Source organism: Coturnix japonica, chromosome 7 (genome assembly GCF_054131305.1).
Source record: "Coturnix japonica strain WE chromosome 7, WE-NBRP24, whole genome shotgun sequence".
Classification (NCBI taxonomy): Eukaryota; Metazoa; Chordata; class Aves; order Galliformes; family Phasianidae; genus Coturnix; species Coturnix japonica.
Window position 1 is genome coordinate 16,983,110 of NC_140669.1, and position 20,172 is coordinate 17,003,281.

Here is a 20,172-nt window from a genome sequence, read left to right on the forward strand (position 1 = left end):
TGAAAGGAGCAGATCAATAAAAAGAAACTCTTAATGTTACTTTAATAAGGATGAGTTTCTCCTAACAGGACTGAGGATTAACTTCAGTGTAACAGAAGTGGTGTTTATAATGTAGCAGCTCTGTTGATAAGAACCGGTTGGTTACTTGGGCTCATTAAGAAAAGACAAATCACAAATATTTCAATTGTAAGAGATCAGTAAGTTCCTGTACTAAAGAGCCTTTCATAATAAAATATATTTAAGAGCATTTTAATTTTCCAGAAGGAATTTTTCTACCGCTAAGTGGGCAATGGCATTCAGTCAAGGTGCTGTAGGTGGAGTTTCTCCATATCCATCTGCCTTTCCAAGACTTACAGATGGAAAAACGCAGTGTCTTTTAAAGTGTTCAACTCAGTAGGATGACAGTAAAATGAAATGAACAATCAAAGCACATAAGATGCCAACCTGAACTACTGCACAGCACTAGCAGCAGACCCAGCGCTATGCTCTCATCCCACCAGTCATGTCCTGTTAGATCACATCCCATTTTATCACAGTCTGTTGCATTATTGTTGCAGCATGCGGGAATGTTAAATGAGCAACATAATCAATCAATACCAATTTCCAATTGGAATTCAACTGTAAATCTGCATTGAGGTCAAAATGTTGAAGACTCTAACACAAGTAATCACAAAATATGGTTTCATATAGCTTTTCATTTTGCTTTTCTTTCAAAACTTCATTTCTAACAGATCAATTTTATGAAAAAACTGTCTCTGCTTGCATTAAATACAGGAATTATCTTTGAATGTGAAAGTAAGCTTTCATCAGACCAAACCTATGTCTCAAGAGAATAAAGTGGTTACATTCACTATTTCTCTTTTAGTTTACTTTCATCTTGAGGCATAGAGACAAAGTAGTGGCAGTGTCTTTAATATACTGCCTCGTCCCAAGTTTCAGCTGCATGGACTGACAGATTAAGCAGCCTTTCTTGTTTCACCCACAGCATTCAGCAGCCTTAGAAATTTGTATGAGGACTGGGGATCTTAGATTATCAATTTTCTCAAATTATTAGATTATTTGTAACCACGCTTCTCAGCTGAGCTCATTCCCGTGGTGGTAGAAATTACAAAATCAGAAGTTTCTGTTTCAATGACATTGTGGTCTCAGTAGGAGCTGCTCTGTCAGATCAGCCTTTACCTAACCGCTTCAGTTGCATTAACTGTGTTATTTCTTGCTTGTATCTGGGAGCAGCAGTAAGACCAGAAAGCAATGAACAAACTACATCACACCATTTGTGAAAACACCTCTTCTACATTCACCTATTCTTGCTAAGGACTCCATGAGGAATCCTGCATCATCATTGCCCAGAACACTGAGCTCTATGAGAATTACTTCCATCAGAAACACAAGCCATCCCATCGGCACATCTCACATCAGAACACCTCTCTTCTGCTATTCCAATTTTAGACAGATATATTCACCTGACACTTGCCACGATCTGTAGGATGATAATTTTGGGACACAGCCCAGACAGGTCTTCCTCCCTCACAGCTCTGTGCTCCATCCCAGCTGACTGCCCCTAGTCTGTGTTGTGGCCATAGTGGTTTTGCTGAGAGCTTCAAACCCGATTTTCACTGGAGGCTGTTCAGAAACTGGGACTTTGGTCTTCTGCAGAATGCAAATGTTAATCTACGTACTTGCCATCTCCATTTCCAACAACCATACAAAACAGTATTTAAATTGTGGAAAAATAATCTCTCTCTGCAAATTAGTTAAAAAAAATAGGGCTCCGAGGAATTGGGCTGCTGGCCCAATCAATATTATGTAATCTGGTTTGTGGAAACGTAACTCCAAGATGTGATTCTCACTTATCTGTTCCTGTGTCCTCTAGCATCACAGCACAGGAGTGCTACAGTAAACATTTCTTTGGTAACACAATGCATATATTTATTTTTCTGACTGATACTGGATTTATACCTGTAATAAAATAATTTCCAATAATTCTTGGGAAATCCATTAGGATGAATCATGACATCAGTCTGAGTATGAAGACACAGTGTGCTATTATTTTGAATTGTTGGCCTCTTCCCATCCCAGTTCCAGTCCCAGCACAAAGGAGACACAAAGCCTCTCACCAACTTTATAACCTCTAGCTCAGGCCTAGAGGGCTGCTCCCAGACCTTGGCTTCTCACAGCATCCTGTGCTACTTCTGTCAGTTTGGAAATCCTGCTTTGCTGTCAGGCAGAAACATTCTCTGTTAAGTAAGCATTCTGCTACAACTCCTCTCAGGGGTGATCTGTCTTAAAGAAAAGGCACACTAACAAAACATATCTCTGATGCTAACAATAAAATTGACATTATTTTAAATATTTTGTTATGAGAGTAAAAAGTAGGATAGGTAAGGTTAATAGATGCTGTGTCTTGTGCATATACCAGAACTAAAACTATTTAGTTGTTTCCTATAGAGGATGACACTTCTGTGCCATATGGCCTTATTTTAAATCGTATGTACTATCATGTATCTGGTTAACCAGAAGACATTAAAAAATGCCAGAGTTTGGTTGTCTCCCAAAATTCTCCTTCTGTTTTCAGAAAAGAAAAAAAAAAAAAAAGGAATGAGAAATAAGAATATGGTTGACTTCAGCTATTTATTTTACTGCTAACTTTTACAATACAAAGGCAATATCCCTATGCATGTTCAATTCTTTTAAGAGGAGGGAACTAAGTATTCAAATACAGCATTAAACACAAACAAACAAACAAAAAAGGCAACATTTAAGCTTGGGGCTTAAATCTGATTTCACATCAATATAAATCTGATATAAATTAGTGACTAGTGCCACTTAGATACCTTGACTTCCAGCCCTTTGTTTCCACTACAAAATTACCTTCCTACTCCCTGTCCATAAAATAAAAAATCTTTTTGCTAAATTATGTACTCCTTCATTTTTGATGAAAGAAAGCCAAACCACTCATGAAATTCTACTTACAGTTGTAGACCTGAGCTCAAAAATGTGAGATTTGATCATCTGTTCTCATTTGTGTGAAACCAAGTAAAGATCAACAGATACTGAAATGAGAGCACTGAGCATTAACACTGTGGAAACTGGACACATGTGTTGCTCCATCAGAGACAGCCACATCACCAGGTATATGAAACACCCCAATTTCCTACAGTTTATTGAGTTCAATATTGAATAAGATATTCAATATTCGATATTCAATATTGAATAAGATATTCAATATTCAGTATTTCAGAACTATCTTTCTATATCTACCGACACTACATATCTTCTACTTATAATTTTTAATATTGTCTATATCTAAAGCTGTGCCTGTTTTTAAAGATAATAGAATGTATAAATAAAAACATTTTCCATCACTGCAATGGATGTTGGTTATACTAATAAAGGTTAGTAATTACTCAGTTAAGACTACTGTTAAATAAGATAGCAAAATACGAAGAGATCTAAATATAGAAAATAGCAACACAATGAGACTTCTTACAAATCCTGATGGTCTGCAGCCACTTATTTGAATGAGAAGTGCACCAGAGATGTGTAAAAAGCAGTGTGTAGAAAACAACAGGTAGCTCCTTCTTTCCTTCTGACACTGCTGTTAGAAGGTGCCCAATTCTATTAGAAAGGACCATGTTTAAATAAATTAATTTTCTTTTAAACTGAAACAAAAAAATCCACTTTGTTTGCATGTGCCATGTAGAGTTCTTCTAACCACAATATATCGAAGTTAGGAACTCCGTGTAATTAAAAGACGACAGGACAATTGCTTGGAAGTATAAACACAGTTATATAATATAGAACAAAGTATCATGTGAGAATACATTTCTAAAAGCATTATGCAGCTATGGTAAATAGCACAAGACAATCAGTAGCTGTTAAGTACTGGGGGAAAAGTAGCTACCACTTAAAAAATATGGTCATTGCCACCAAAAGGAACATCAGCTTTTGGTTTGACTCGTCTTAGGAAAGTTTCTAGTTTTACATTATATAGATGTATATTTTATAAGCTTCTAAGTAACAGCTCCTCAGATGGTGCGATGGGGACTACTTAAAAGATCCTCAGTGTACAAAAGCCTTTTCCACCACTCTTATGGCATATGGGTGAGGAAGGTCACAGTGGGGGCAAATTTAAGAGGGCTGCAATTTACTCCTATTCTAAGGTCCCTTTATGTTACTGAAGTGATGTAAATGTTTAAGCGAGAAGCAAGTTTAGAATTACCAAATGAAAGGGACTAATCTCCAAAAGCTCCCTGCCCCATGTGTCTTGGCACACAGAGAAGTTTTCATGCTGCCATAACTGAAAGGCAGAACTTGCTGTAGTGCTATTAGGGTCTGCGGAAGGAAGCTACTAAAATCTCTTGCTGGTCGTCACTCTTTAAGAGTTAAATATATTGCAAGTTTTCATAACAGGACTTAAAGTCTTACTTTTTTAAAATATTAAGAACAGGATGTTGTGAACTATTAAGCAAAACACATTAATGTTTCAGGATAATATATGTGAAAGAAAATAAATTGGAATGAAATAATAAATAAAAAAAACAAATGAGAACATCTGAGCAATATGTGCTGATCAGGACCATCAGACTGACATATCTCCTGCGCTGCTTCTCCCTATTTCTTGGGGCACATTATGCACCTGTGTTTGTATCTGATCTCATATATTTTCAGAACTATCTTTTTAAAAAATTCAATTTGTTTTTGCACATTAACTGTGAAAATCTGTTCTGCCACCTTGTCACCAGCAGTACAATGCTGAGGAAATGGCCTTTAATAATCTAAAGAGATATATGTGCACTAAAGATGAGAATAACTCACCTAAAGGGTGTTACATGGTGAGTGTGAAATGAATCAGCCAAACAGCAGCATTTTATATAACAAGGAAAATGTTATATATTACCCTTTCCATGCAATTCAAGAGGACTTAAAATATGACACAAAATCTTTTGAAGTCCATTTCTGATGACTGAGATTGATACAAACTCAATAACTGGGAAGAAGAAACAAGAAGGACCTAGGGAATGCATCTAGAGAGCACGTGCCTTTTGTTCGTTCTTGTTATTTAATGTTCTGAAGCTGTTAACTCAGCCCCATTCAGAAAAGCACTTAATCATAAGCTGAAATTTTATTGGTTTCGGCAGGACTTAAGTTTCAGTTTAAGCTCTTCTTTGAGTTATATATTACTATTTTATATATTTTTTTTACTTCTTTATGAAATTTATGAAATTAATATGACTACTCCACATAATGCATTACTCAGTGTAAGATAAGCTTTTGGTTTTCAGATAACTGGTGTAATTCCTGACTGGAAGGCTTGCTTCTGTTTAACTGAAACAGTTGATAAACTCTCACTATGCATAATAATGATGTGCACCACACTATCAATAAAGCATTGTTTTCCCCTTTATTTTCAGAAAGGAGAGATGAAACCACAAAGCACTAATACTGCTAGAGCTCCCTAGGACCTATGCCAGTATAAGAGCATAGTTTAGTTATTGGACTGTTTTCAAAATAACGTCATTTTCCATCCAGATACTTTGCAGATTAATGGGCAAGGAGAATGCATACATTATGTAGGAAAAGTTTTGTTATTTTTGATGAGGAATCATAACAAATACTTCTTGTTATATTCTGAAAAAAAAATAAGAAACTGACCTGCATGCATGAGTTCGTATAAATTGCCATTTGTGGTTGTACTGCATCTTCTAATGCCATTAATTCATCTGCAGCTACTCACCAATTTAATGAGTCCTTAACTTTTAGCGTCTCTAAAGCCCACACCCAGATGTACAGCAGAAGAAAGCAAGGAGTGAACCGAAGGACTCTTGGCTCTTGCAGAATTTTAACTTTTGTCACATTGTGGGAAAAAAGTGAATGAAGGCTTGTCCTTGGAACAACAGAATCCTCTTGTTCTTGTCTGCACTGCCCTGACTTCACTACAGCGTTTATTCAATGAGACAAAACTTCTGCTGAACTACCTACCTTCAAACCCTATTCTAGCCTAAGGATGCTCTGCCCACATTTGTCTCTTGTTTTCTATGCCATTTCTCCTCATCCTGTGGTCAAAAAGATGGATCCAGTGAACTTAGATTGCAAGAAATTCTATAGCGCATCAAATGAGCATGGACTGCACCTCCACAAGGAGGAAGGTTTGTTAGCACAGGTCATGACATTCATTGGAGGGGAGATAAAAACAAGCAGCAACATTGGATCTGTGTAACAAATGGTCAGATTTACTCAGCACCATTTATCAAAGAATAAATATTCTCAAAAATGATTTTTTAAGGCAGTACACATAAGAAAATTTTATTTCCAAAAGTTTTGGACAAGAGATCTACAGAAAAGAAACAAAGAATTGTCACAGATCAGAACTGTGGGTCAGAAGCTGAAAGTAGAGTCAGACAAAGTAGTCAGCTTTTGTCACAGAAGTTGTTACCAGCAAAGTGTCTCTGTGTTCCATAGGAATTAACAATGGTTTCACTAGGAATTTGAAAAAAAAAAAAAAAAAAAAAGTGAAAAGCAAGTAGAAAAATTTTCAGGTGGCATTATTTCATGTTACATACAAAAGAGCTGTAGAAGTAGAGGAATCATTCAAGCACAGAGATTAAGCCCAGGTTAAGATATGAGATACACAGAAGGCTGTATGAAGCAATCTGAAATCATCTAATGTTAGCATTAAAACTGTTTTGCTTCTTATATTTGAAATAGCTTTTCAAGTTAAACTTATGGCAAATGAATACTTCATAAGAAAAAAAATACTTACGAGTAAATTGACACACATTCTTTTAGATGAATTTACTCTGTACATTTTTTTGTAATATTTAAAACCATACACAGCATAGAAAGTTATAAATGGTAGAGTTTTAATATTAGACTAAGGAAATATAGAACATTTTCACCATGACCCCAAAAGATGCTTTTTAGTACAGTGTTGTTTTAATATAGATCAGTTCCTTGATCTTATTTTCCACACAGCAGTTGTGCCAGCACAACAGAAGGGATGGCACAGGCTGGAAACAGCAGCTGGGGGAGTGGGGAGGAAGGAGCTGGATCTGTGTGAACTAACCTTGCTGCTAAGGAAATGTGCTGGTTAACAACATCAACACGTACAGGTAACGCTGCTTCCTTTACTGGAATTGCTTAATAGAAATACAATTTGTATCTGCAAAACCAGATCTAAATTACTGAAAGGAAGTTGCGAACTGAATGTGTATTTTTTTACATAAGCAAGCACAAAGTTAATTAGAAGAGATTACCAGCATGAAAATACTGTTACCAGAGTTAGTCAACAGAATAAGTTCAGCTGTGAGCAAAAGACACTTCTCTTGAAGAAGGAGAAGATGGGGAATTGAGACAGCTGTCATCTTCAGGGATAGATTCAACAGCCGACAGTGATTTGTAATACTCATCCTCTCCATCAAGCACTTTGATTTGGCTTGAAAGAAAACAAACAACATTAAGTTAAAAAAAATCAATTATGTGAATAGCTTCAGAAACAAAAACTTCTCTTCAGATGCAAAAATGAAAGGTGCTAATACAAGGAAAAAAAAGAAGGCTAGAGTGATTTGATTAGAAAGATGTAGCTTTTACACATGCCTTTTACATTGCTACTGCTGCTTACAATTGGAATCTGGTTCTAAGGATCAGTGAAAGGCTCTACAGTTTTTCTTTTTTAGCTATACAGAATGATTGATCAGCTGTTGGCATCAAATGGACATTTCACTTGAGCAATGTGGCTTTTTCTTTTTTTTGTCTGTATGCGTACCATGTATGTGGTGTTATTTTGGTAATGCATTTCAGCTGACAGTTTACCGTGCATATGAACCAAAGAACATATTACTAATCTTCGGGCAAAGCCTTATTGATACTAAGGGTCCTTCATTTTCTGGTGAAATACAATGAGAATTGCGGTCTCATATCAGTACTTTTGTCCCCGAAACAGGAATACAGACTTTTTAAAATAGTGGAGAGAAACTGAGTAAATTAAATTCTGCTCAGTCATGCAAAATTTTGGGCTTTAACCTTGACCAAAAGACCACCTACTCATCTGGTTATATTCATAAGATTGATTAACAAGTGAGAAAATATTACAGAAGCTTCTCATGTAGTCTCAGAGTAGATGCTTTTGCAAGACCCAATATATATTTGCCCTCACTGGTCCATGTCACCAGTCAGCAAAATGTTTTTGTATCTCAAAAGTAGCCAGTTGGACTTCCATATACTGTTTTCAATTTCTACCTATTTCCAGGTGGTAACTGTCCATGTGACAACAAGGACTGACTCAGCTGAATTGAGAAGAAGTAACACTCTCTTGGGATAAGGGGCCTCTTAAAATGTGCTCTCCCAGGAAGGCTGAAGCCCTTTGCGAGTGAGGAACTGCAAAGCTGGTCATATTCTATGTTAGAGGACTTCATGTTCAACACCTTTCATCTGGCATCACTCCTTAGTGATTTTAAAACATAAAGATTATTTTTGTAGGAGTACTCAGAGAATGCTGGGGAGCTGTTTTGAAAGAATCAGTTCTAGTATCTGCAGACAGCACTACATGCGAGTTTTACATTTGCTTCTGTAGAAAACGTCCAATGTCAGTGCACAGAGATATGTTAATTGTTTATTTTTAGAAGCCTCTCTAGAAAGTTTTGCATATTCTGTAATATCACAAAGGACTTCTTCTGTTTACAGTTGCTTAGAACTAAGAAGATAGATATTTACCCAAGTTTTCTTGGCTTCCTCTTGCTCCCTTGATATTCTAGAGTTCCCTGTGGAGAGGGCCAAGAACACACAGTCAAAGCAAAGCAGCAAGTCGTTAATTTTTAATTCAAAGTGATTTTGTGTTGAATGCAAGCAGATGCTGATAATATCAGAAGTCACAGCATAATTTTTTTGATCAAAGGGCTCAAGTGAGCCTGATGAAGCATGCATCTTGCTCGTCTTTGATAAACCACATCAATTATTCACCGTGAAGGCAGACATCCTGACATGAAAGCAACAGATAAAGAGCATAAGCACATGTTCGAGACGAGAGCAGAAGAACGTGGGGGTGGGGCTGGAGGGGTTGAAACAGGTATTAATAACAGAATTATTAACTGGAAACAAAGCCAGTAAAACAGCTTTATTGCCACTTTGAACTCACATTTAACTGGTTATAGTACATGTTGTCCTCAGGGCTATTCAGCATTTTGGGCTGCTGACATCGTCGACGAGGTGTTCTCAGCTTCTGTTCAAGACAATTTTCTGAACCTACAGTAAGATAATACAATTTAGTTTTAAGCTGTGCCAGGTGCTGTGAACGTCTTAGGGTACTTCAGTCAGTAAACAGTCCTTTCTTCTGTCCTGTTTGGTCCCAGATCTATTAGCAAGTCTATCCTATTCAAAGTGAGCACAAGAAACTTGGGAAATCTTTGTTTTCTGTTTTGAAACTTAGTTCAAACACAAGTTTTTAAGCATAGCTTCACTTTTACTTTTAAAACCTTTTTTTTTTTTTTTTTTTTTTTTTTTAATGCTTCCCTCTGTATAAATCCCACAGCTCCACACTCCTTTCACTCTTTATCTTAGTATCTTCTGCAATCTAAGCAGGAAATGAGGATACCATGACCAGCCAGGGATACATCGCTAAGCAGCAGCAAAGATGCTTTTCTGCAGTAGGAGGTAATAAAGCTCTTTGACTTATGAGACATACTCTATTATCACCATTTTTATTATAGAGAAAGGCTACTTTTTGATGTGGCTCTCTGCTTAATCGGAGTAATCAAACTAGTTTGGAATTACACTTTCTTAATATAATTTGTGGTGTGCTGTAGAGTAACAGTTGCTTAAAGCCATCTGGAAAGCAGAGGCTAAAGATGAAGGAAGTATTTCGGAAAGATTCTGAAAAGAACCAACAGCCTTTTTATTTTCATTTGTCTTTTTTTTTTTTTTTTTTTCCCCTCCAAATTAAGGATGAAAGGCGTTATGGTGCATTGCACTGTATTTCACCAGGAGTTTCTGCGGCACATCCTCAAGATTACCAGAACAAGTGCTTTCAGGATGAAACAGAAGCACTATTTACTGAACGACAGAGTGGTGGGTAAATAAAGGTCGTTCATTTTTCACATCATTCTCTCAATATCTTTGAATTTTTTGACATCTCCTTGCTAAAAGTTATCTTAATGATAGTGTGAACAGAGAGTTTTTGGTGGCACATTTGCACTCCATAATGCATGGGAAATGTGCTCTGACACAAAGGAGCAGCACAAAGATCAAGCGGTGCAGGAGTTCCTTTAAGTGTTTCAAACCTGAATTCAGTGTGCCTTGTGCAGATGTAGGGCTCTCATCTCACAAATCCATGTTTAAGTTCTGGTGTTAACAAGCAGGTAAACAAAGAAAGTTCATCATATACTCAGGTTCACAGTCTGAAAATACTGCATTTTTCTGCAGTTTCTGAGGGAGGTCCAGGAAGAGGTCACACTTTGGCCTTTGCAGCCTGAGGACTGTTGTATATCTTTTTTCACTGTCTTTTTTCCTTCTCCTCAGTAAAATCTCTAAGACATAGTTTCCTCTCAGTATGGAACTGTGGTTCTTGTGTGGGAGAGGATCACTTGTTCTGAGCGCACCATCATCTCCTCTCACAGTGCCTGGCAAGTTAAATGGCACCGAAGATCTGACTGCACAGCTGCGTCTGCAGCCATGTTCCATTCTTCCTGTTTGCTGTGGAAGTTATTCAAATTGATCTTAGAGCCTTCTGCTGAATCAGGTTAGTAGGGGCTGCAATCTTTGCCACAAATGTGTTAAATTGTAAGGCCATATAAATACTCTTTTTTGGGGGGGTAGTGTAATTCTTGAATAACACTCCAAAAATTACTTTTTTTTTCATCTATCAGGAGGCCAGTATGAAAAAAGCCACGGCCTCACAAATTCTTCATACTTTCACACATCTCTCCGCAGCTTGCCAAAAGTAAGCGTACACCACATAAATATTTGTAAGTTCTCATAAAGTACTGCAACATGATGGGGGGGGGGAGGGTGGTGGTGTGTGTGCTTTTGTCCTTTCCCCCAATATGCCGTTGTGGCCTTTATGTTATTTTTCAAAACATCTGTATGGTCTTCATTTTTAAAATGTCTTTTATTCATTAGGATTCTGAAACACTAATATTTTGTTCTAGCTTTTTATATTGATGCTTAATTATTTCTGTATTCCATGGGTGGTCTGCAGCTTGTGTCCTCCAAAGGAAATACCCTTTCAGTGGGCCCATTTGTCTTAGTGCTTTGCAGCATACTACATGAACAGTAAAAAATCTGGTAACATTTATCATAAACTACCATATCTGGAGAAAACTGTATTAACATGTGCTCAACACTCAGCAGTTGAATAGGCAGTTTAAATGGTGTTCTATAACATTTTGCTTTGATGGCAAACTCAAAGCCTCCAATAGGAAAAGCTAAGAGCAGCAGCACCAACGTCATTAACAGTGCATTGTCTGTGTTGCACCCCAACTGTACCAAGAGCCCAGCATGCCTGGACTCCCAAGTTTCCTACAGAATCAGAGAGTGGATAAGAGAGTGCACACATGCGCTTCCTTCAGGCTGTCCTTTAGCACCAGTCTGAAGTAAGGTAACTGCCTCCCTTTTGTCCAGAAGAAAACTTTTCTTCCACTGAGCAGAAAATCCTCATGTTGCAATTTCCCAATTTCAGTCAGTAAATCCTTCATGATGGTGTATAAATAACAAAGTGGGTAAATCCCCTCCTGACAAGCGCGCTATGTCAACTGATCCAGCCAGCATGGAGCAGACAGAGCTTCTGAGTGTCCTTTCCTTGCTTGAACCTAGAGAGGCAGACACACGTGGGTGAAAATCCCTAAATCATAGAATCATAGAATAGCTGGGGTTGGAAGGGACCTCAAAGATCATGTAGTTTGAACTCCCCTGCTGGAGTAGACTGGGAGCAAAGTGAAGGGCTACTCCACACAAACAAGGAAATGGTTCTATCATTGAGTGCAGAATTGTTTTAGAGAGAGTCCTGTAAACTGCAGAATGAGAACAATTTGAGATCTGGCCAACTTGCCTTATGTTGAAAAAGTTTAAAATGTGATGTTTCATTATTTCAAAGGAAGGATAAGAGTGATTTGAACCAAATCTAAGCCCCTGTATAGAAGGATTACTGTCGGTGGAGGGCTTTTCACTTTAGGAAACTCAGGTCAGAAATGTCTGAAGGCCATGAGGTGTATGATGGAAATTCAAGATGAGATTGGAAGGCTTTAGAAAAGCTGTATTTTGCCTAATGCTGAAGTTAAAAACTATTCAAGATAACAGATAGGTCTCTTCTGACCTAATGTGAATTCATTTCTTTGTGAGTCAATCTGCAGAAGATTTTTTGTAGATTTGTTGATTTCTGGTGTCTACTTTCACCTTTAAATTTCCATGCATTTCTTCTTGGCTTTTGTATGGCTGAAATGGAAATATTTTTCTTCAGTTAGCCATCACATCCATCACACTGACAATCTTCATAAGATCTCTTGGCTTGGAGATTGGACGATTAGCAAGTTTCATACGCCATACCTTATTTAGATGATTTTTCTGTTTAGAAATCCATTCTTTCAATAAACTGCAAAGGACTTTTTCAAAGCCGCACAAGCTGACAAATAGTCAGATTTATGGTAAAACTTTGAAATGCACTTTAGCTACGAGACAAGAACTTCTGCATTGAGGATTTGAGCCCTGACTGATGCTTACAGAACAGCACCTGAAAAAAAAATGTTTTTCCAATGACTTCACTCTGATACACAGAGAAAATCTCATGCAAGGTGTCCCATTTGCCCTGTTTGTCTCGATATTGAAAACTTGTAGATAGGCACTGTGCAGACTCTTCAGAGGAACTGCAAATCATTGGATTCTGTTCCTGAAATGAAACTTGGGTCTTCTTCAATTCATGATTAAGTCTTTGCTTCAAAAACCTCTTGATGCCGGTGACCTTGCCAAACACTGCTAATTCTTCCTATATGGCAAATACTGCTGAGTAAATCGTGACCTGCATTTGGAAGTTGTAAAATCCATAAATGTGAGTCAGGTTGTTTTAAGACTGGTGCAGCACAGACAGGGCACTAAACTCTGGATGACATCTTACTTTTAGCAAGGAATGCAGTGAAGGGATCTTTGCCAACATGCCAGTGCTACAAAGCAGGCTGTGTTGCTCACTCCCTTGCTGAAGAGACTCCATCCACTCCAACACATGCTGAGGAGAGGAGTTAGCACTCAGTTTATTTCTGAAGCCATTTATGCAAAACAGGTTTGGAAGGCACTGGTCTTGTATTTGTCTCTTTCAGGTGAACAGAAACTTAATAACACAGGAAGAGCAGTCTTTCTCTAATTACTCGGACACAGGGAGTTTTATCATATAAGGACAAAGGGCAGCTTGGTACAGAAAAAGGGGCCATACTTACTATTAACAGAGTAAGCAAATAAAGTAGATAAATCAGTATGACCAAGAAAAATAGTAAGCATGTGTCTGATTTCCAATCTATAATATCAGATGAAACATGAAAGTGCAACCCTTAATTATAAGCAAATATTAGCACAGACTCATGGGATCTCATCATAACATCTCAAGGTCTACATTCATGAAAATTTAAGCAATGTTTAAAATCATGTTAATTTCTTCTTTGTTTGTTTCTTTTCCTGCCAGTCTAATTTATTCCAAAAGACTTTGGTTCTCAAATCTGGATATATTGATCATGCCTATGTAAAACATTGTTATAGCCTGGGGAGAAGACTTTTGTGGAAAAAAATTGTCTTTGTTCTCCTTTGATAATTTATATGTATTTTGATGTTTTCAAGCATTCCCAGTTCTGAATCATTTTCCAAGCAGCAAGTTAACTTTACTTTTTCTCTTGAAGTCTTGTGCAAATACAGAAATGACCTCACTCACAATGATAATATACATCCTCCTCCTGGACTGGCTGCTAAGTGGGTAATTACGTGCAGCATGCTGATTTCAAGGAATAGTTACATTTTCTTCTGTTCCATACAAGCCTCTTCAAGAAAAGGACCCAAGGGGCTAGTGATTCTGGTCCCGCTCCTGTCAGTACTAAATGAGAGTGACTGAGTATCGCTTAAGCAGTAAAAAAGCTGTCACTGAACTAGGCTTCATGATTTTAATTATTTCAGCTTTATCTTTAAAGAAGAGAAATTTACAAGGAGCACATACTGCTGTCAGGCCACGAGTATTCACACAAACACATTTTTTGCTTTCTCATTCTGATGCTTCTCCACCATTTGCACAAATTTGCATCACACCTCAACCACAAGAGGAGAGGAAAATGAAAAACTTGGTGGAGAACCAGAGTGAATACTCAGGTAGTATGAACTATACTCAGTCAGGAGCTTTAATTAACTCCTCTTGTGCCTGCCTGACTGCCATACTTAAGCCAGCCCACACAGTACTATCTTGCACACCCCTATATTAAACTACATTGTGACTGTAGTTTGTGCATACACAGGGAGATACCAGGCCCACAGCACAAGGTACCTGCACACTGTCTGTTAAGTGCTACCTACTTTGAAAATGTTAGAAACAAGGACAGCATAATGGATGGAATAGGCTTCACAGATCAAGTGCTGTAGAGTAATCCCATAGCTGTCTCATATGGGAATAATGAAGCTACCACATCTATACATTATAAATATTAAATATATTATATTAGTTAAAAAAACAAACAAACAAAAAACAGCAACAAAACAACAACAACAAAACAACACAACAACCAAAAGACAATCAAGAATTAGAGGATGATGGAAAACACCATCTCTGAAATCAAAGACAGTCAGATGGGAAGACAACACTAGCTAGAAGAAAGAAAAAAGATGAAAAATGAATAAAATATGATACTGAGAAACTAAGGAGTAGAAGAAAAAGAAAGAGACAACTACTAATGGTACAGCATTAGAACCTAAGTTCTGGCAACAAAGGATTTGATTAACCTAGTAACATCAGGAGCCTGGAGGCAAATTGGCGGATTTAACACTATTAACAATTGTAATTCTCTCCAGGATACCTCATAGTTACCTGGCAGTAACTCCAGTATGTTCAATAAGGCCATCCACGCTGTTGATATACTGAGGTATAATACAATTGACAACCATTCTTGCCACCAAATTCCCTTACTCCCTTCCTCTGCAGAGGAGTGTCCAGAAATATTTATGGGGGTCGGTACTTTTCATGCTGCTAGTGGCAGGCATGTATGGAAAGAACAATAAATCACATGTTCTTCAAGGAGTTAGAAGGCCTCAGTCCTTGCTTACTTACAAAATATCTTACTGGAGCTTGGCTCAAGTGTTTCTAAGGAAAAAGCTGTTAACTAATTAAAAAATATGTACACATTAATGCTTACAAAGAGAGATTAATTCTTAGTAAATCCTGCAATTCCTATGTACTCAAAGCTCTTGCTCAGATTCAGTAGTATTAAGAATAATAAGTTAGATTTAATTATCTTCAGTGAGAAGTGCTTTGTAGTCTTAAGTCCATCGCTCTAAATTTCAGGATTCACTGAAAACACAGAAAATCTAGAGGGGCAAAAAGTCCTATCAAAGACAGTTATGAAACAAAATAAAATCTAGCTTCATGATCACCTCAGATCCCCCACACAAATGTGGTGAACTACAATTCTGTTTATTCAGATGGAGTGTGTTCCTAGTGCCAAGACCCATAGACTGCTAGGGAAATTAATGTAGCCTCTTTGATGTCATGTGCATCCCAGAATCAGCAACACACTGCTAAAACTGTGAGCACAGCCTTTTGTTTATAGCCCTAAACAGAACCATTTGAATACATGCACTGAAAGAACTCATAACAGGAGCAATGCGTTTTCTTCCACCCAGTGATTCATTACTTACGGCTTTGTTTTGGATACTGCAGTTCCATGCAAAGACATATGCTTTAGATTATAAAGCACATTAAGCAAATCATAAGTTTTTCAAGATGGTATGTAAAGGCTGTTTTTTGCATCTGTTTGTTGCCAAAGACCCAGATGATACTGTGATTAGAACAACAAATATTTTATGTGAAATCAATCATTTAGCTGTCTCTGAACCTCAAGACAATGACTTTTAGATACACTTTGTTGGGAAACAAGATGCATAAATAGTTAGAATCTTGGCTTTGGTTGTTTTTTCCTCTTCCAACACAATTTTGATCCTTCAGTTTTTGTCAGTTCTTTCAGTTTCTATTGTGACTGACTTAACTATAGAGTGAAAATGCAAAGATAAAACAAAGCATGCCAAAGAACTAAACCCTCAGCGACTAACACAGATGAGATCCAAACCTGTCATCAAATAGCATGCTTCTACCAGGACAGTCCTGAAGATGTCTTCCTATAATCATTGAATATACACAACATTTCATGTGTCCTGACTGTAATAACATCTACAAGAGAGTTTCAGAGGTGTGACAAACAGCCAACTAACCAAAGCCAAAGAGGTTTACACAAATGCAACTTTAATTTTAGGGAAAAAGTCATGCAAAACCATTTTGAATGGCAGAAACTAGTTCTGGTCAATAAAGAAATGTTAACTGATAATTTTTCTTCTTATTCTTAAATACAACCCAAAGCAGTTACAGAAGCTGCTTCTTATTAGTTCTTTTCAGAAGAGACAGTTACTGATGAAAAACAGGATGTTTCAGGTATGCTGGAGTTAGTACATATCACAGCATATTTCCTAGTTTTAGAAGAGCTGTTTGATCCAGTAACTACCAGGTGATAAGAAATAGCTGTTTCACATTACCTTGTGAAGTAAGTGATGCCTCTCCTGCTTTTTGAGCGATGCTGGATAATCAATATGAGTGACTGAAAAAAATTGCAGGAGAAAAGCCTACTGAAAGCAATTAAATACAAAGAGATAACTTCTGGATTGGGAAATCCCAGAGCCACAAACCATGCTAGGCTGGGGTGTGTACTGGGCAAATCTCTCTGCTCGCCCTACTTTTACACTATACTCAAAGATTTTGCTCTTGGTTATTCTCAGAGAGAGAAAATTAGACTAAACAGACTATGCTCCTTGCTAGGTTTTCATTTGTGAGGCTTACAACTTTGAAACAAACAGGTAAGAAATCCACTCCAAATAAATGCAAGTAGCTCAAAACCCCAGGAAACACCTCAGCATGTGGTTGAGGTAACTCCTCACAGCATCTGCATCACAGTCTTCAGTGCAAAGATGATCTCAAAATTAACATATCATATTGTACTATGCATGCTTTTTTGATCACACTACATGAGGTTAGCACAAGCTTCTGGAAAGCAGTAGCAGAAAACCCAAGCAAAAATGAATACAAAGGCAAGCTGGGCATTTTAAAATTTTCTGGACATGCCCAATTTTCTGTTTCTGTAAGTATTACTTTGAGATACTAATCTTGAAAGGTAAATGCTTGGAAACCCACACAGGCACTGTGTGCCCAGAGGTTTGCTGTGACTCAAGTTTTTCTCATCAGCAGGGCATCATAGCTGGGACTCAGCCTGTTGGTGCAGTTTATGTATTTAGTGAAGTTAAGGAAACAGGATTTCTGAAATAACCTCAGGTGACTGCTAGACTTCCTGATCTTCCAAAGTAAAATCACATACCATGATAATGATATGAGAAATTTTCAAAATTGCTCAGAAGCAAAAGATCTTTAAAAATATCCTTTGAAATACAGCATCAACAATGGAAATATTATTTCCACACAATAAGATAACAGCTGTTACTTAAGAGAACAGCTAGGATGACAACTGTGTTGATCTGATTGATTAAATAGCTTTGGAATCTTTAAAGCACCATGACAGCATCATCAATTTCTGATAAATTCTCCAGTGCACAGTTGGATCTGCTAATGCACAAGTTTTCCAACTGTGGATTGTGGATCTCTCAAGAACTATCATGAGTTAATATGCCTCAGAAAATTTACTGGACACTTGGCATTAGTTCCACTTCTTTCCAGCCACAAGGCACTGGGCGAAAAAGATGACTCCAACATAGAATATAAACACTGTGGTTAACTTTTGAAAATAAAAAGTCAAAATATTCAGTACATTAGAGACCAGTAACAGAACAGAAATACCTTTCTAACACTGCTTCTCTACAGGGCCAACTGCTGAAGCTGCCAAAAGTGCATCATACAAATGTAGGGAGCTATGCAAGCAAAAGTAGGACAGGAGGCAATCTGTGAGTTCATACTCTTGTTACAGCATGGTTCATAACAGGCATGTGTTTCAGAGTTGCTGTCCTAGCACATAGCCTGGATGCTTTTAAAAGTAATCCCTCACCTTCTTCCATACTGTAATAATAGCATTTTTATCCCATATCCTCAGAGATTAAGCCACTTGATTGACTTTGAATTCTGGACACACAGGAAATTTGTATTAATTTAGCATAATGATGAGGCGCAATAAAGGCTCTGTGGAACCACAACAGCACAGTCTCTAAGGTTTTGTTCGTTACAGAAACACAATTTGCATATCTAAAGGCTTGAAACCATGGGTCCATATTGATACAAGTAGTATCTCAAATTTGAGTGTAGCAGATTCAGCATATATTTCAAAGAATAAATAGTAGAAGACCAAGATAAAACTCTCAGTAGATTTCTTCATTAAAAAAGGTTTTTTTCTGAAATCAAGGTAGTTGGCAGCAGTAAGTTTTAAAGGAAATATTAAAGAAAGCTTGACTGAAAGCAGTGAAAAAGCCACTAGATTAGAGATTTGCTTCCTAGTTGCTGCAGTCATTTGTTTGACATTGTCAGTGTTGGAAGTGAAGAAGGTATTCAGATTAGGCAAGGGAAACTAATGCTACTGGCCTGCGTGCTACAGAGACCCATTCCTTTAAAGGGGTGTAAATTGTTACTGGAACACCTAACATTAGACCTACAATTAGTGATGGTTCCCAAATGATATACAAATCAAACTCAGTCCAGTAAATTCACAGGGAGCATTTTGAAAGAGAAACCAAAGAAGCAATAGCAAACTATTCAGACAATAACAGAACTAGAAAAAAAGTAGGAATGGAAAAAAACTTTAGGCATTAAAGGCATCTCTGCCATATGAAAGAGCACCTAGTGCTTTTATCTCCTTCCAAATCTAAATCATTACCATTTACTCGTAAATTATGCTATGAATCTATGGTAGAATTCTGACACATAAAAACAAAGGGACAGTATGTCAAGACTCTGGAGCAGAGAGGTGTAATTCATTAACTTGCATCCAGAAAAGGTAGGCAAGAGCTTCCAGTAGTGGGAAGATCTATTCAGGAAACAAGGAGAGGTGCTCAAAGAAAACTGAGGCAGCTCTGCCAGGAGTCTCAGCACTGGCACGCTCACTCTCAATAAAGCAGTTCTCAGCTGTGTATTTCATGTACCATCTGCATTAAGAGTTTGGGAGTGAATTCAGAGCATTAGTTCCTTTCATCCAGTGCTTCCCCAAAACATTAAAAAGAAACTCTGGCCAAGAACTTTAGCTCACAGGAACAGAGGAAGACATACACCTGTGCATATACAAATAAAGTGAGCTGACTTTTTGATATTAGTGACTAACTTCTGTGACAATACGTTTTGTTCTGAAATTATACTCCTTGACAGGGCACAGCTTGCTGCAGTATGTCAGCCCACCGTGTCATACTCCCCTCTGAACACAGATTTACACGAGTGTCACTTGTTTTAAATTGGTAAATTCTAAACGACTGGAGTTCTTGTTTCTCTTATGAACATACAACTGTTTTTGGCGACTTTGATGACACTTTATTCCTCAAAGCTAAACAAACCCTCCTTTACCAGAGTGGTGACTTTCAGTTTCAAACTGAAACAATAACACGGCTGTTTTTTGAAATGTTTCAGCTCATTCCTTCCTGAAAGGAAGGTTCCTCTATGGTGCCTCAGCGCAGGTACACAAAATTTCTTGTCACTCCATACCAAATAATTTATAAAGTTTACTTTGGGAGTTGATTTGGGTATGTTTTCCACTTCATAACTCCTTGATTTTTTTTTTTTCCCAGTTATTTCTTTCAGTTCAGTACTACATTCTTGGCTGGTAATAAACTAATATATCCCTGTAGAATAACTTGAGATACAACAACATCAAATTCTGTTTGTGTCCTGATTCTGCTCTTGGTCTATGGGTACTGCAGAGCTAATTGAGTTTGAATTAACAGTTTTACTTGCTACTGTTCACTCCCTGTGTGAAT

General features: G+C 37.5%; 1 protein-coding gene across 12 annotated transcripts in view; it reads right to left on the reverse strand.

The window, feature by feature from the left end:
- Positions 1 to 6,274: 6,274 nt before the first annotated feature.
- MYO3B (myosin IIIB) overlaps positions 6,275 to 20,172 on the reverse strand; it is a 173,196-nt gene continuing 159,298 nt past the window's right edge. For 9 of the 12 annotated variants that reach the window (XM_085552466.1, XM_085552465.1, XM_085552463.1 and 6 more), the window contains 3 exons: positions 9,134 to 9,240; positions 8,713 to 8,759; positions 6,275 to 7,435 (listed from right to left, as the gene is read on the reverse strand). In XM_085552466.1, coding sequence (XP_085408592.1) covers positions 7,300 to 7,435; positions 8,713 to 8,759; positions 9,134 to 9,240 — 290 coding nt within the window. In that variant the 3' untranslated portion in view covers positions 6,275 to 7,299. The remainder of the gene's footprint in view (positions 7,436 to 8,712; positions 8,760 to 9,133; positions 9,241 to 20,172) is intronic. The other 3 variants (XM_085552467.1, XM_085552464.1, XM_085552461.1) reach the window with 1 other exon arrangement.